The sequence below is a fragment of the Morchella sextelata genome (assembly GCF_020137385.1).
Source record: "Morchella sextelata strain SCLS chromosome Unknown scls_4, whole genome shotgun sequence".
In the NCBI taxonomy this organism is placed as follows: domain Eukaryota; kingdom Fungi; phylum Ascomycota; class Pezizomycetes; order Pezizales; family Morchellaceae; genus Morchella; species Morchella sextelata.
Genome location: NW_025408619.1, coordinates 1,939,903 through 1,954,744, shown reverse-complemented (window position 1 = coordinate 1,954,744; position 14,842 = coordinate 1,939,903). Strand labels below are relative to the sequence as shown.

At 46.1% G+C, this 14,842-nt stretch overlaps 4 protein-coding genes across 4 annotated transcripts; 3 read left to right on the top strand and 1 right to left on the bottom strand.

The window, feature by feature from the left end:
- Nucleotides 1-1,714: 1,714 nt before the first annotated feature.
- Nucleotides 1,715-3,997, top strand: H6S33_010416 (uncharacterized protein; the record flags this gene model as incomplete). The annotated part of the gene is made up of 5 exons (XM_044841798.1): nt 1,715-1,727; nt 1,794-1,929; nt 2,008-2,028; nt 2,070-2,128; nt 2,187-3,997. The coding sequence occupies 5 exons, from the start codon at nt 1,715-1,717 to the stop codon at nt 3,995-3,997; spliced, it is 2,040 nt and encodes a 679-aa protein (XP_044697559.1).
- A 690-nt stretch (nt 3,998-4,687) lies between these two features.
- On the top strand, nt 4,688-6,613 carry H6S33_010415 (uncharacterized protein; the record flags this gene model as incomplete). The annotated part of the gene is made up of 6 exons (XM_044841797.1): nt 4,688-4,746; nt 4,803-5,028; nt 5,085-5,229; nt 5,292-5,957; nt 6,007-6,362; nt 6,422-6,613. The coding sequence occupies 6 exons, from the start codon at nt 4,688-4,690 to the stop codon at nt 6,611-6,613; spliced, it is 1,644 nt and encodes a 547-aa protein (XP_044697558.1).
- Nucleotides 6,614-6,885: 272 nt separating this feature from the next.
- On the bottom strand, nt 6,886-7,392 carry H6S33_010414 (uncharacterized protein; the record flags this gene model as incomplete). Its single annotated transcript, XM_044841796.1, has 1 exon — nt 6,886-7,392. One exon carries the CDS (start codon nt 7,390-7,392, stop codon nt 6,886-6,888), a length of 507 nt encoding a protein of 168 aa, XP_044697557.1.
- Nucleotides 7,393-9,130: 1,738 nt separating this feature from the next.
- H6S33_010413 (uncharacterized protein) lies at nt 9,131-9,606 on the top strand (the record flags this gene model as incomplete). The annotated part of the gene is made up of 3 exons (XM_044841795.1): nt 9,131-9,196; nt 9,259-9,369; nt 9,448-9,606. The coding sequence occupies 3 exons, from the start codon at nt 9,131-9,133 to the stop codon at nt 9,604-9,606; spliced, it is 336 nt and encodes a 111-aa protein (XP_044697556.1).
- Between the last annotated feature and the right edge of the window lie 5,236 nt (nt 9,607-14,842).

Below are 14,842 nucleotides of genomic sequence, written 5' to 3'. Positions count from 1 at the left end.
TACAATGTGTAAAACCAATCTTTTAGTGGTATTTAGATGATGGAGGTGGCATTGTGGCAGCGGGGTTTTAGCAGTCATGAAGAATGAGGTCACTAGCAGAGAGCTCAAGGAAATATACAATATCTTGGTATGTCATTTAGATTCGCAATCCGAATCCAGACAACATCCCAATATCATGACGTGACATTCAGCCGAATATCGTAAATGATATTCGACCCTTTATATTTATCGCGATATTAGACTCTTTTTGCCAACGACCGTGAGAGTCGTTAACACTAAATTAAAAATACCTAAGACTCCGGTGCATGCAGGATGCGTATCATATACATATCACTTTTTGAATGCCGTGCTTAAGAATACGCCATCAAATACTTAGAATACCAATCCTTAGAATTATTCTTAACGAGTATTCCTCATACCATGCAAGCCAAGGTCCCCTAATGCATGCAGGGCGGTCTTGGGTATTTTAATTTAGTGTTAACACCTCTCACGGTTTGGAGTTCAGTAGATTTTGTCTTGTCCTACGTGATTCTCGGAAGACAAAAGCTCGGGCTCTGAAGACAGAAAACAAAGATCAATTAGACTATGATGATAGGATGATGATCAAGAACAAGAGAAGAGTCGAGACATGAGGAAACCAAGGTTAGCTACACCGGACATAGTTTCTTGTCGTGACCGGTCCTGACCTGCATTCCATCTCGTTGTCTAGCTGCCTCGTCGTTGGCAAAAGGACTACTGAAAATTTTCGCTATATTATATCTTGTGGTAGTGTTCTAGTAACCACTTTCAGTGCCATTTCACAACTGTTAAATTATAAAAAAATTGGATCAGATCCAAATTTTTGAACTGCGATAACGATATCTCCATTGCAACCATTGTACCCGATGCAAAAAGTGTCCCATCACCCTGACCTCTTGGTTTGCCGAACATGACACAATATTCTGGAAATCACTGGATTTCAATTATCCCTTCGTCTGGCAATGCTGCCCACCCTATAACACATGAATTATATTTGTATGTGAGATCTATTATTTGATAAGAGAGATAATGGGATCTGTTAGTAAAGCCACATATAAAATTTGCTTTTTTGGGGGTGGGCAGCATTTTTTGCCAGACGAAGGGCAATATTTATATCACAGTTTTGCAGAGCGTAGTATTACACACAGTGTCGAAGGACAACTTAAGGACTGCTTTGTAGCGAAACAGGAACTCAGTAAGATTTGATACTACGTAGAAGTCTCGGATTCAAGAATAGTGACTGATGAGAAAGAAAGGATCTATGTAAGAAATACGGAATAAATACTAGATAATTATGACCGCTGTGTCCGCCGTGATCTGTCACCTCAACTTTTATGGTGGCCGGGTGCTCCGAAAGATCTCTATATAATGCACCCCATGCCCGCCGAACCTGCAGAACACAACAGTAAGATCTGTATTTGTAGCTAGTCTCGTCCCCAGACTTTTGTCAACTCGTTCCTCGTTCTGCAGACTACAAGCATCACACCCCAGGCTGATCCCTTTGTCTGTTCCCGGTCTCCAATCTTCTTGACAGTCACGTGGTTTTCTGCGAAGCAAAAGTCTTGGTTCTGGGTGACCCGATACAGTCGCCTCTCAATATAAGGGTATATTGAATATATTCTTATAAGGCGAGTATCACGATAAGAAGTAAGGCGGTACGGGTAAAAAGTGTTTCGGGCCTCCGATTGCTATCCTTATGGACCTTAAAGGTACTGCACACACGCCAAGACGACGTCCCTGTCATACTGTTGCTTACATAAGTCAATTCCCCACAGTGGGACTCAAGACGAAAAAAAAAATTCCTTTTCGTTCGCGACAACTCCAGTGCTCACGAAGACGTCCCTGCACGTCTACCTTAATACCCACAGTACAGTCGGTCTGTAACCTGAGGAATAACCAATTATGCAGCTTGTAAGATCAAGAATCCCTTTTTTTTTTAGATATCACAATTGCTATGCCTTTTGACTAATAACTATATTTCCTTCTCAGACTTGGAAGTCAATCGCTACTGTGCCTACCTCACAGGAGTTCCTGGACATTGTCTTGTCTAGGACCCAGAGGAGGTTGCCTACTCAAATTCGCGCTGGCTTTGCCATCAGTCGTATCAGAGGTGAGTTTTATCTTCGCGCCTCTCAATACTATCGCTTTGCTAAGTGGTGGAACAATAGCCTTCTACCTTCGTAAGGTTAAGTTCACCGAGCAAACTTTTTCTGAGAAGCTTGGTGCCATCCTGGAGTCCTTCCCTAGGCTCCAGGATATTCACCCGTTCCACAGCGCTCTCATGAATACACTTTATGATGCAGACCACTTCCGCATCGCTCTTGGTCAGCTTTCGACCGCCAAACACTTGATTGAGCAGGTCGCTCGTGATTACGTCCGTTTAATCAAGTATGCTCAGTCACTCTTTCAGTGCAAGCAGCTAAAGCGTGCCGCACTCGGTCGTATGGCCACCATTACCCGCCGTCTCAAGGGATCCCTTGAATACCTCGAGCAGGTCCGACAGCATCTTGGTCGTCTTCCGTCCATTGATCCTAACACTCGAACTTTGCTCATTTGCGGATATCCCAATGTTGGAAAATCTTCATTTTTGAAGTCAGTCACCAGGGCCGATGTTGATGTCCAGCCCTACGCATTCACCACTAAATCTCTTTACGTTGGTCACTTTGACTACAAGTACCTTCGTTTCCAGGCAATTGACACCCCCGGTATTCTCGACCACCCACTTGAGGAGATGAACACCATTGAGATGCAGTCCATCACTGCCATCGCGCATCTGCGGTCCGCTGTTCTCTACTTTGTAGATCTGTCCGAGCAGTGTGGATACACTGTCGAAGCTCAAGTGCAGCTCTTCCACTCAATTAAGCCTCTTTTCGCCAACAAGATCGTTTTCCTTGTCGTCAATAAGATCGATGTTACTCGCCCTGAAGATCTCGAACCCAGCCGACAGGCTCTCCTTGAGACAATAACCAAATCTGGAGAGGTTGAAATGCTCAAGCTCTCTTGCCACACCGAAGAGGGCGTCATGGAAGTCCGTAACCAGGCTTGCGAGCGACTTCTTGCCGTGCGTGTTGAGCAGAAGCTCAAGAACGCTGCTAGTGGCGCTGCAGGAAAGGAGGTTACTGATATCCTCAACCGTATCCACGTTTCACGCCCTATTGGAGGTGTATTGAGGGAGGCGTTCATTCCCGATGCAGTTCTTTCTAAGAAGAAGTACGATAAAGATGATCCAAACCGACCTAAGCTCGAGCGCGATATCGAAGCCGAAGAAGGTGGTGCTGGTGTCTATAATGTCAACCTCAAGAAGAATTACATCCTCGAGAATCCTGACTGGAAGTTTGACAAAATTCCTGAAATCTACGATGGACGCAACGTTTACGACTTTATCGATCCCGATATTGAGACAAAGCTTGCCGAGCTTGAGGCCGAAGAGGAACGCCTACAAGAATCTGGGTTCTATGATGAGGATGAGGATATCGAAGATGAGGAGGATGCTGAGATTCGTACCAAGGCCGACTACATCCGTGAACAGCGTACGCTTATTCGTAACGCCGCTCGCTCCAAGAAGTCGCTCAAGAATCGCGCCATTATTCCTCGTACCAAGGGACAAGGAAAGAAGCTTTCCGAGATGGAGGAGCACATCGGTGGAAAGCTTGGTTTCGACACAAGTGGAATTGCTGCTCGCGCTCGATCAAAATCACGTGGTCGCCGTGGTGACGATATGGAGATTGACGATGGCCCGCAAGCAACCAAGGCCAGAAATATCGAGAGGGCGAAGTCTAGGGCTAGAAGCACAAACAGGAGAGAGGATGGTGTTACAAATGAGGGTGCTAGGAGTACGGCCGAGAAGTTGATGAAGCTGAACCAGAAGAAAATGAACAGAATGGCAAGGCAGGGTGAGTCTGATAGACATACTACTGCGAGTATGCCCAAATGGTTGGTTGCTGGAAAGAGAGGGATGGGAAAGACAGATCGGAGATAATTGGATTGTGGAGGTGCGGATTGGTCAGTCTGTCGAATTACATACAAAATGGGGATTTCTCTTTTCTTTTGTCTTTTTTTCTACGGTTGCTTTTTACGATACAAGTTATGATTTTTTTACATTTCTGTTGGGAGGGATGCTTGTATGCTAGGAATTCTTAAAAGTAAATGGGTCTTTAAAATCTATTCCATGGCCCTGAAGTTTTGCCTCATCAATCCGTGTAGTAAAGCTTAAGCTCGGTTAGTGAGATCAGTGGGTGAGCCTTTGAACTTGATGTGAGGTACTTTGTCATATTCCTCCAGTTATTTGATTAATTTACCGAGCTCTCGGAAACGTTAATCGTAAGATGGGTGGCTTAGTTCTTCACTGGGGTATTTAACTGTTGAATTGGCTATTGAAAACTCTTATAGACACTATCTCATATCCAAGCCCCGACAAGTCCAACAAATAATAGTTATAAATCCTTTAATATTTTAATTTTAGATCATCGAGTGATATTTTGTGATAGTGATTTGCGGCTCTGCTTACTCAGCGCACCGAAACTTTTCAGGACCGTTGCTCCAAAACCTCCCCGCTACTCACCCCACACGACGCCCCTCTAAACACGGTAATATCAACACCACCACAACAATATCAGCAGCAGATAAGTTACATCTGTTCTAATATCTAAGCCCATCAGTTTACGCAGTCATGTCGCTGCAAATCCCATCTGCTCCTGGTAGCGGGCTATTCAAGCCTGGTTATCAATCGTGAGTTCCCCCTGGTTGTTACTGTGGGATTGAACTGACAGAGGTGTCATTTAAAGATACGCGAGCGAAGATGGTGCTGTCATTCGAAACATCGATGCTTGCAGCACTATTGCTTCCACAGTGTTGACCTCCCTAGGACCTTTCGGTCGTAATAAAATTATCATCAACCATCTCCAGAAGATGATCCTCACGTCGGACGCTGCTACCATTTTGCGGGAGTTGGAGGTTGTGCATCCGGCTGCAAAGCTGGTTGTTATGGCGAGTCAACAGCAAGAGGCTGAGGTGAGGATTCATTCCGAGGGATGGTGTCTGCAGTTGGCTAATGGGTTGTTTGGTAGATGGGAGATGCTACCAACTTGGTAATCGTGTTGGCGGGAGAGATGTTGAAAATGGCCGAAGGGTTGATTAGGATCGGCTTACATCCCTCTGAGATTGTCAATGGCTACGAGAAAGCTGGAGAGTTTGCTTTGAAGACTCTTGAAGGTAATAAAATTACCCCTTCAATCGCCACGTTCTTGTTGCGCTAACTTTTTACCTTTGCCCAGAGCTTTCCGTCGACAAGATCACCGATATTCGCTCGCTAGAAGAGCTCAGCAAAGCTATCAAGACCGTCATTTCCTCGAAACAATATGGCAACGAAGATCTCCTTGCGCCTCTCGTTGCTGAAGCTGTGCTTGCAGTCCTCCCCAAGAACCCTGTGAACTTTAATGTCGATAACATCCGCGTTGTTAAGATTATGGGATCTTCTCTCCCACAAAGCCGTGTCGTCAGAGGAATGGTTTTCCCAAGATCACCGGAAGGTACCATTAAGAAAGCTCTTAAGGCGAAGGTCGGTGTCTACTCTTGCCCGATTGATATCTCACAAACGGAGACAAAGGGTACCGTCTTGCTACACAATGCCAAGGAGATGCTTGATTTCACAAAGGGTGAAGAGAACTCTTTAGAAGCTATTATTAAGGAGATCCATGATTCTGGTGTAAGAGTGGTCGTATCTGGATCTACACTTGGCGAGCTGGCGCTGCATTACCTCAACCGCTACAACATTCTTGTTATCAAGATTCTAAGCAAGTATGAACTAAGAAGATTGTGTAGAGTTGTTGGTGCTACCCCCCTGGCAAGGTTGGGCGCGCCAATGCCTGATGAGATGGGAAACGTAGATGTCGTTGAGACTGAGGAAATTGGTGGAGACCGGGTTACTGTATTCAGACAAGGTTGGTCTCACTGTCGTTACCAGATTTGAACAGTTCTGATGATCAAAAGAGGATGAAACTACCAGGACAGCTACTATTGTTATCCGTGGTGCCACTCAGAATCATCTTGATGACGTTGAGCGAGCTGTCGACGACGGCGTAAATGTTGTCAAGGCTATCACCCGAGACCCTCGTCTTGTTCCTGGTGCTGGAGCAACTGAGATGCAGCTGATTGAGCGAATCGTTGCTTATGGCGAGAAAACACCTGGTCTATTGCAGCACGCTATCAAGAAGTATGGTGAGGCATTTGAGGTTATTCCTCGTACGCTTGCGGAAAGCGCTGGGCTCGATGCCACCGAGGTGCTTAGTAGGCTGTATGCTTCCCACCATAAGAAAGATAACTGGAATACCGGTGTAGACATTGAGGTATGAATTCACTTATATTTCCTCGCATATAAACAAGTTATTAATGTTTTCGATTATAGGACGAGAAAGGAACTGGGTTAGTTGATGCCAAAGAGAAGGGTATCTTGGACCTTCTCGTTGCTAAAAGTTGGGCCATCAAATTGGCGACCGAAGCTGCACGTACTGTGCTCTCGGTTGACCAAATCATTGTGGCTAGGCAAGCCGGTGGGCCCAAGCCGCCAGCACCTAACCCAAATTGGGATGAGGATTAGATCTAGGAAAATGGGAAATATTTAAAGGCTTTTCTAGAGCGATTGAAAATGGGATTACGAATTTCAATATCAGTAACAAGCTTGCATAAGTTTGTACAATAGAAAAGGCCTAGCTTTGAGTCAAGATTGACGTCAAGGAACTAACTATATTTTTTAAGAAGCCTGAGGTGATTGAGTAATATTATTTCAATTTAATTTTTACATACGTAAAGCAAAGTATTTACTTCTATATATTCCATAAGCTACTAAGTTCAACATTGCCATTGCTTGACCTACACGGGATTCCATAGGTCGGCATAAGCTCTCTCATGTCTAGCCTGTGCTTCAACCTCGACTTCTTTCTCATTCTCATTCTCATTCATCGATATCCTTGCCAACAGCCTTTTCGCCTTTTCCATCAGCTCCGGAAAACTTCCATCTTCTTCCACGATTGTATCAACCTCCATCTCAGTAGCGTCCCCCATCGTGTCATGCCAATCCCCTTCGCTTCCATTTCTCACTTCGATATGATCGCTCCCCTCCATCTGTGAGTCCTGGTGCTCAAACGTGCCATTTACTCTATTCAGAGACTCGATCTGTGACAACACTGCCGTTCTTCGAGCTTCACCGGAGTTCTGCGACTCCCGCACTTGTTCGATTTCGGCGCCGAGCTCCTTGATACGCGCTAGCGAGCTCTTGGCCTGTGCCATTAGGGCATCGTAGCTCTTCTCTTCGGCGGCGATGTCGGCTGCGAAGGTGCTTGGGGCGGGGTCGTGGTGGGTCTGAGAGTTTGGGGCCATTGAGCTACTGTTGTTGTAGGATGTGGAGTGCGGGAAGACTGGTGAGGAATCCATAGCAGGGAGGAGGGGTTTGGGAGGGGTAGTTTAGTAGTAGGTGGGTGAAAGATAAGCCAGTGAGTCGAAGTAGGAATGTTACGGTCTCTTGGGGTTGTTGACAAAGCTATCTATCTATCCGCCCTTTGGTAGCTTACTAGGTATGTGTCTTGTAGATCATCTGCTTCGCTGGCTGGAATGGGTGGGTATGTGTTCTCCGATTGGAGGATGTCGGTAGCCGTGCAGAAACAAACAACACGGAGCACGAAATCGAAACATGAAAAAGGTAAGAGGTCTCAGCTCCGGTTCTGAATGACACATAGCGCTAGGTTGGGGGGAGGGGTGCGGTTGCTTGTGGTGCGGGCGGTCATTGACCTGCTATGTTAACTATCCGCCGTTTGCTCAACTCGGAGGTTATTGGCGCCAATTGGGTTTTAAACATGCGTGGTTTGAGGGGTTTCGAGTGAGATGTGGTGATTAAATGGTGGTAGGGTGATGCATGATGACTTGGGTCGCTTTTGATCTTTCCTGTGGGAATACGATCGAACAGGACAGGTATTGGAATCTGGGCGCAGAGTTTTGGGCATCGGGTTTGTAGCTCCGGTCATCTTACGGATATCTCTCATCTGGTTTCAGTTCTGTCTCCGGTGTCTTACCAGACACCACGCCTGGCTGACTGTGTTCTCTCTGGTACCATCATTATTAAGAATCAAATTAAAAACGACCCCTGGATATTTGGTCTATATTCAGAATACCTTTCTCTATAGCGACATATATCTAACTCGGAATTACTCGATGCTTTTGAATTTCCGCCGTGACATAAGAAAAAATCATGGAATCGTCAACTGTAATTTGCGAGGTATATAGGGCAGCTCAGCCTTAATAGATTCTCAGATTCCAACGAGATAATTATAGGCCGATATGGAGTCATAATATAGGCTGCAACTCACCATACATAAGTACATACTCACCATCGTTAATATGTTTGATACGCCAGTGGTTTACCCCAGTACCAAGCCATGCAATTGAACTCTGTTATTAAGTAGACATCGATGTTCAAGTATTCATGGTCTTTCGACGGTCCTACATATATTAACTTTACTCCCATTTATTATATCACTACTGCACCCATCTGTCTAAATACTCATACACCGTCGGAACCGACAACTAATCCACATTGTCAATGCGTCCCATCAATAACGAAAACCGCCATTGCAGGTAGACGTGTAATTACCAAGCTACTCCATCTCCGCGGAAATCCGGCTAGTTGAAGTTAATAAAAGCACTAATATTACTGATATTGCTAGGGTTAGGGTTTATGTAGTTATGTACTCTACTCGCGCTGCCGGATTGAAGCCGCTCAGATAAAAAAAGGTAATTGAGCTCTTATTGGCTGCCAGATCACTCGCCACAGTTCTTTGAGCGGCTTCAAACCGGCCGCGCGAGTAGGTACATATTAATTGTTAAACCATGTCGCCAGATTTATAATGCCGACCTCTTTGGCACAACCGAATAAATAGTAAGACCGGCGTTAACTATCAGGCCGCATGATAATGTTCCACCACAGCCCGGCCGGACCGGCGCAGGTTAAGCTGCGTGTTATGGATGATTATTTAATGCCGACGTTGCAGTCTACCCCACCCACCTCCATCCAACTTACTCTCAATTGCAACATCACCACTTTCTGTAAGCTAACTCGCAAAAAATGACAATTACACACATCGTTATGCTCAAGTACCCTGAGGGTACCTCCGAGGCTACCATCAAGCAGGTATGTATGTGACGGAAACTGCAGCTGTGTTATCGTGCTAACCAATTGTGGCGTGTATGTAGACTCTCGATGATGCAATCGCCTTGAAATCGACCTGCCTCCATCCTAAGACTGGGAAGCCGTATATACTCTCTGCAAAAGCAGGGCGTGATAATTCGCCCGAGGGCATACAGGTATACTATTTTGCCGGTTTTTTCTTTTTTTTTTTTTGTTTGCGGCTAGCTAGCTTGGGTTGAGCTGATTGGAGCTAGAATGGGTTCACGCATCTCTTTGTGATGGAGTTTGAGAATGCGGAGGACAGGGACTATTATGTGGCGAAAGATCCAGTGCATCAAGGTTATGTGAAGATGTTGGGGGCGCTGCCGATCGGAGCGGTCATGGTGATGGACTTTGAGGGCGGGTGTTATTAGTGAAGTGGTGTTCTGGATAATGTGCTTTTAGTAGTTAGCTTGCTTGAGCTCCGCATTCAATTCAATAGCTATAAATATTGTGATAGTTGGTGCATCCTATTACGAATTGAAGGTAGTCCAGAAGAATGGGTAATGCTAAGCCCATTCAAACTGACTTTAACTCCTCGTTTGATATATATGTAGTTCCTGGCCCACTCGGGAAGCTCGTATATTGAGAGAGCTAATCAGACGGAGTATAAACCCAGGATTGCGAATTGCTCTGGTCGGCCCAGAAACCTACCCATCTGGAATATTGACTGTGCCTTCTTACTGTGAACTTTTTTTTACTATACCGTACTTTGAGACAATTTTTAAATCAAGCCAAAGCATCCCCGGAGACAGGCCGCGCATATAAAGAACGGCGTCCAATTAATTAGTTACGAATCAGTACTAGATGAGTTCCACCATTATACCCTAATGATATGGGAGCTGCTCCTTATGATTGGGCACTTCAACCGCATACCTAGATATCTCACCGAGAATCGAATCGATATTACGGCTGTCAAGGCATTTGCGGACCTGTAAACCTAGTCGAAACTTTCCTGGCTAGGGAGGTAGAACCTCTTTGGAAACCCGATGTATCCTGGCCACACATCCTGACCCCACTACCCGCACTTTTCTGACCGTTGTGGTATGGGGAAATAAGATGTTATAGAAAATATTATAAACCTATGTAGGCGTGTTCCTTGGAATAGTTCCTGGATTGGTAGGGTAGGTTGATTTTGTTGTTCAAGGGATCTACATAGGGGGGGTCCTACGTGTCCAATATAACGTACTAATTTTTTTTTTACTGCCAGCTAGTTCCGGGAGAGCAATTTCCTTGATCTGCTATATCCAATTGCTCGTTAGGGGAATGCTAGTGGGCCGTTCAGGGATGTTTCTGTGTAGACTGGATTTCTAGGCGTCCTGGTGTTTTATATATATCACTGGCCGTAGATATAATAGTTGAAATACTCTTTGTGGACTGTATATCCGGATCGTAATTTATTATCTGTTCCCGGGTTCAAAGGAGACCTTAGCTGGAAAGGGCCAGCGTCTAATTTCTGACCGGATAATCCATAACTTCTGAGAGATCTGGCCGAATTTCTTGTCCCAGCGCCCTAATTAATTAAAGCATCTAGCCTGCCGGATGGGAAAGATCTTGAAATGGACCCGTCGAATGAAGTCCCTGGCACTGGTATACATATTCTGAACCATTGGGAGTCTGGCTCACAGTTCCAGGTACATATTTGAGACGGTTTAGTCCCGAAACAACCGAATGATTACATGACTGAGGTGGATGAGCCGAGACGCCTTGAAGCTATCTCTCTGCTTCATCACATGTATTACCTGAGTGTTAACTAGTACTGATCAATGTTCCTGTTTCTTTCCTAAGCGGTATAGGTCTAGTGTTCCAGTATGCCTTGTTTTGGGGTATAGGGATTTGACTCTAAGACTAGTTGTGTCCTAACAATTTTATACCCGACAACTAGGCTTGCGATGTCTGTACGTTCCAGTCTATCGTTATAACAGGTGCCTCTGGAGCTAGAGCTTAGTTGATTCCTCGGCCATCTATGCCGGCATGATTTCGATTTACGAAGCTCTTGGTACTATTCCAGGCATACTTATGTTCCTAGGCATTTTACCAGGTCTTTTTTTTGCTGTTTTGATGACGAGGAACTTTCATGGTAGTACATCGTAGTGCATCATTCATATGGGCAGATTTAGGCCTATAGTCTTTTCTGGGACAATGGCGAAACTGGGTTAATGACGAATGGCAAACTTTCAGCCAACCATAGAGCTGATAGTCAGCTAAGGCAAATGTGTTGGTGCGCTTTTGTTAGCTTTTGTTGTCCCAGAAAAGACAATAGCCTAAATATGGGTTTTAGAGGTTTTAGAGTTAGATTTTCATCACATTCCAGTGCTTTCTGGATCCAGTGAAATCGTCGGGATAGATCTTCTAGTGCCTTCTTTTTGTTAGTTTATATGTAAAATTTTGACTCGAGCATTGAGCTCAATATCCCAGACATCCAAGTGGGACTGTGGGAGACAGCTGTATGTTTATCCAAGTACCGAAGGAAGATGCAAGAACCAGGCGTAAGCATCTGGGTGTTAATCCTTGCATAGACGCCTTCAAGACAAGTGCCAGTGTGTTCCCGGGCCGCTGGGAGCTTAAAAAGAGATGAAGCTCTTGATAACCCTTGATGAGATATACCCCTAGTTAGCAGTGTTCCAAAACGGCATTTCTTTATTTAAACACCACACCCTATCAACTGCGTTGATGGGAGATGGGTAATCAGTTTCTGTCTTTGAAAATTTTATGTGTTGACGACGTTGGCATTGGTATTGGTGTTGGTGGATGAGTTGGTGGGGTTGGGGATCCCAAGTTCTAACTGTCTCAGCCGGGCCATCCCCCTCAAACTACTTGGGAACCACAGTCCCCAGGCCCAGCTGCACTAGTCTGGGTAATTAAAGCTTTCTAAAACACAACTACACTGGGATGATCATCTGTCATCCGCGATTTCTCTAGTCTTTTATAGGCCACAACAAGAGTTGAAACACATCTATTCATCTTCAAAGGTGATCTTTCACCCTGTCCCGCTGCCCGGCTGGAAACATTTCTGGCTGGGTATGCCTACCGGTGGACAGTGTTGGCAAAGTATATTTGATGCTCCCCTTGTTTTGGATCCGAAAAAAGGCTCCTGACTAGGAGGGGCCTGTTGTTCCTGGACTTTGCACAAAATACTCAAGCAGTGCGCCATTCAACCGCGAGTAGCTTATGGAGAGTCTTTGAACGACTCCACTTCAAAGATGGTAGATCTGGGTATATAAATTTGACTAATAGTACTGGCGGCCATTATACGTGGCGCTCTAGAGGAATGGTGTCGTTACTTGGCTACTCAGTCCCAGCCTCATGCTCATAGACTAGTCATCAGCGGACAGAAAGACACAATCTCCAAAGCAATATCCATGGTGGGCTTTGCTATATAATTACATCATGAGATGAAAGTGTTTGGTTACGTGTGGTGCGAGTCTACTTATGAATATCCTTTGGTCACAAATCGTCCATTACTGTCGGGAACCTGAGGTATTGAATATCACGGACGGTGACCGCACACAACACGAAGCAGGGGCTATATTAGTTTTCGGGGCACACAGGCCAGAATCGACAAACCCCCCAAACCTGTGGCAGGAACCATCGGGGCTGGCGTTAAATCTGCATCACAGAATATCACTCGACCCAGCCCAGACTCCATCGTTGCCAATATCTGTCATTGGAACAAATAAGCGTTGCCTCCTCTCAGAGTCCAACCCCATTAATAAGAAGGCTGACTGCTCTGGCTCAGTAATCAGGCGTGCTCCAAAAACACTTGAAGCCGGACAGAGGGTATACAGTTCCAAGTTATTTTTGGCGGGTTACCGACTGGCCATGATCCTAAAGGGACCAGCCAGGAAGACTATAATGGCCCGCTATATGAAATAGCGAGTATTATATCACACGTTGATTTCCCCACCCGGCAGACCGCTCAGCCCGATCACACTAGCATTCGCGTCCTAGGTTCTCCGCAGATATATATCGATGTGCGGATCGATTAAGCTAAGCCTTCGTTTAAGCACTATACGAGAACAAGGATAGCACGCACTGTACAGATATCTGTAAGCGATACAGACAGCGTGTCTTCGAATCGAATATTAAGCAAGCTGGAGTTCATAAAAAAAAAAAAACACCCCCGGAACGGATGGGCTCCCGGTCCGGGGTTCACGCGGTTGTATCCGACTCCCGGGCGGGCAGGCAGGCGCCGATCTTCCCTAATGGCCATAATGGTAGTCTTTGGCCATCAAGGATCGAAAGAAAAAAGAAAAAACGAAGTCCAGTCGCGATCATAATTGGATGTGTTGGATTGCCTCCGCGGTAGTATGTAACTAGGTAGGTAGCTCGTGTGACCAGGCCGGGGGCCTTAACGTCACGCATTATATCGTGGAATACTGATCTGGAGCGGCGGCCCTATTTGGAAGTTCAAGTTTTTTTCTGCTCAGCTCTGTACTGTAGCTAGGATCAGCTTGAAGTGAAGTCGGCGTCCTAAACTCTGGGTGTGTGTGTATGTAGATAACCGTATGATGACCCCCCACTACAAGGAACTCACCGAATATGTAATAGCTTTCATAAGTATGACAGCTATACAGCTGCGGTGAGGTTACCTCTGACGTATGTCGAAGCTCCCAAGGTCTAAATCCAGGCATTAACGGCGAAGGCCATCCCCAGAAATAGATAGAGCTTGAGCATGCTGCAGCTGGTATGTACAGCTGGGTTTTTGTGCCGACTGCCCGTCGAGGAGGGGCAGCATATGCTCGCAGACCAGCTGAGCTCTCCCGGCATGCACAGAGGGGAGCTCCACTCTGCTTGTTGCTGCGTCTCCAAGACTCGATCTTGACCACCGTATCTAGCTGTCGACGGTTGTAGTAGATACCACACACACCACCCAAGTGACTGCTCCCGCAGCACCTTAGCAGCCGGACGGTATTATAGCATCATTGATAACGCTCGGAGGCGCCGACGTCTGTTATCGGGGCGCTTGGATTTTGAGACCGCATGTTGGTGCCGTGAAAAATAGAGCGGGGATGATAATGCGGAGACCCATGGCGGCGGCGGCGGGGGACAGCGGAGAGCAGCAGCAAAAAGGCAAAGAGGGTGCGGCTGCAGCTGTATGTAGGAGGAGGTCGCGGGAAAAGAGGGGTCGGGGTGGTGGAGGGAGCGAGAAGGGATGGTATGGCCAAAGGTCGATACGTTAGATGGAAGCTAGCGTCGACACCGAACCAAATTGCAAACACCCGCCAAGCTAGCTAGCTAGCCCCATACCCATCCACTCCGACCACCTTGTTCACCGGCCGCCAAGCCCATATAGAAACATACATACATGTAGTTACATGTAGGGATAACAGCCCATTAGAAGCCCTAGCTTATGTTTTTGCAAAGGGGGCTGCGGTGGGGAGTAGTGGGGTAGTGGGGTAATGATCGTTTGGTGGGAAATCGGGCAAGCCCTCGACGGTGTAATTGGGTGGTGGGGGTAATGATTGTTTGGTAGGAAATTGGGTATAGCTATTGACTTTGGCTGGCTGATCGTGGTGGAATGGGGGTGCGGTGGTGGAGTGTAGCTTGGGATGGAGATGTTTAACTAGATAGGATAGGGAGGTTTTTTGTTGTTTGGGTTGGGTCTAG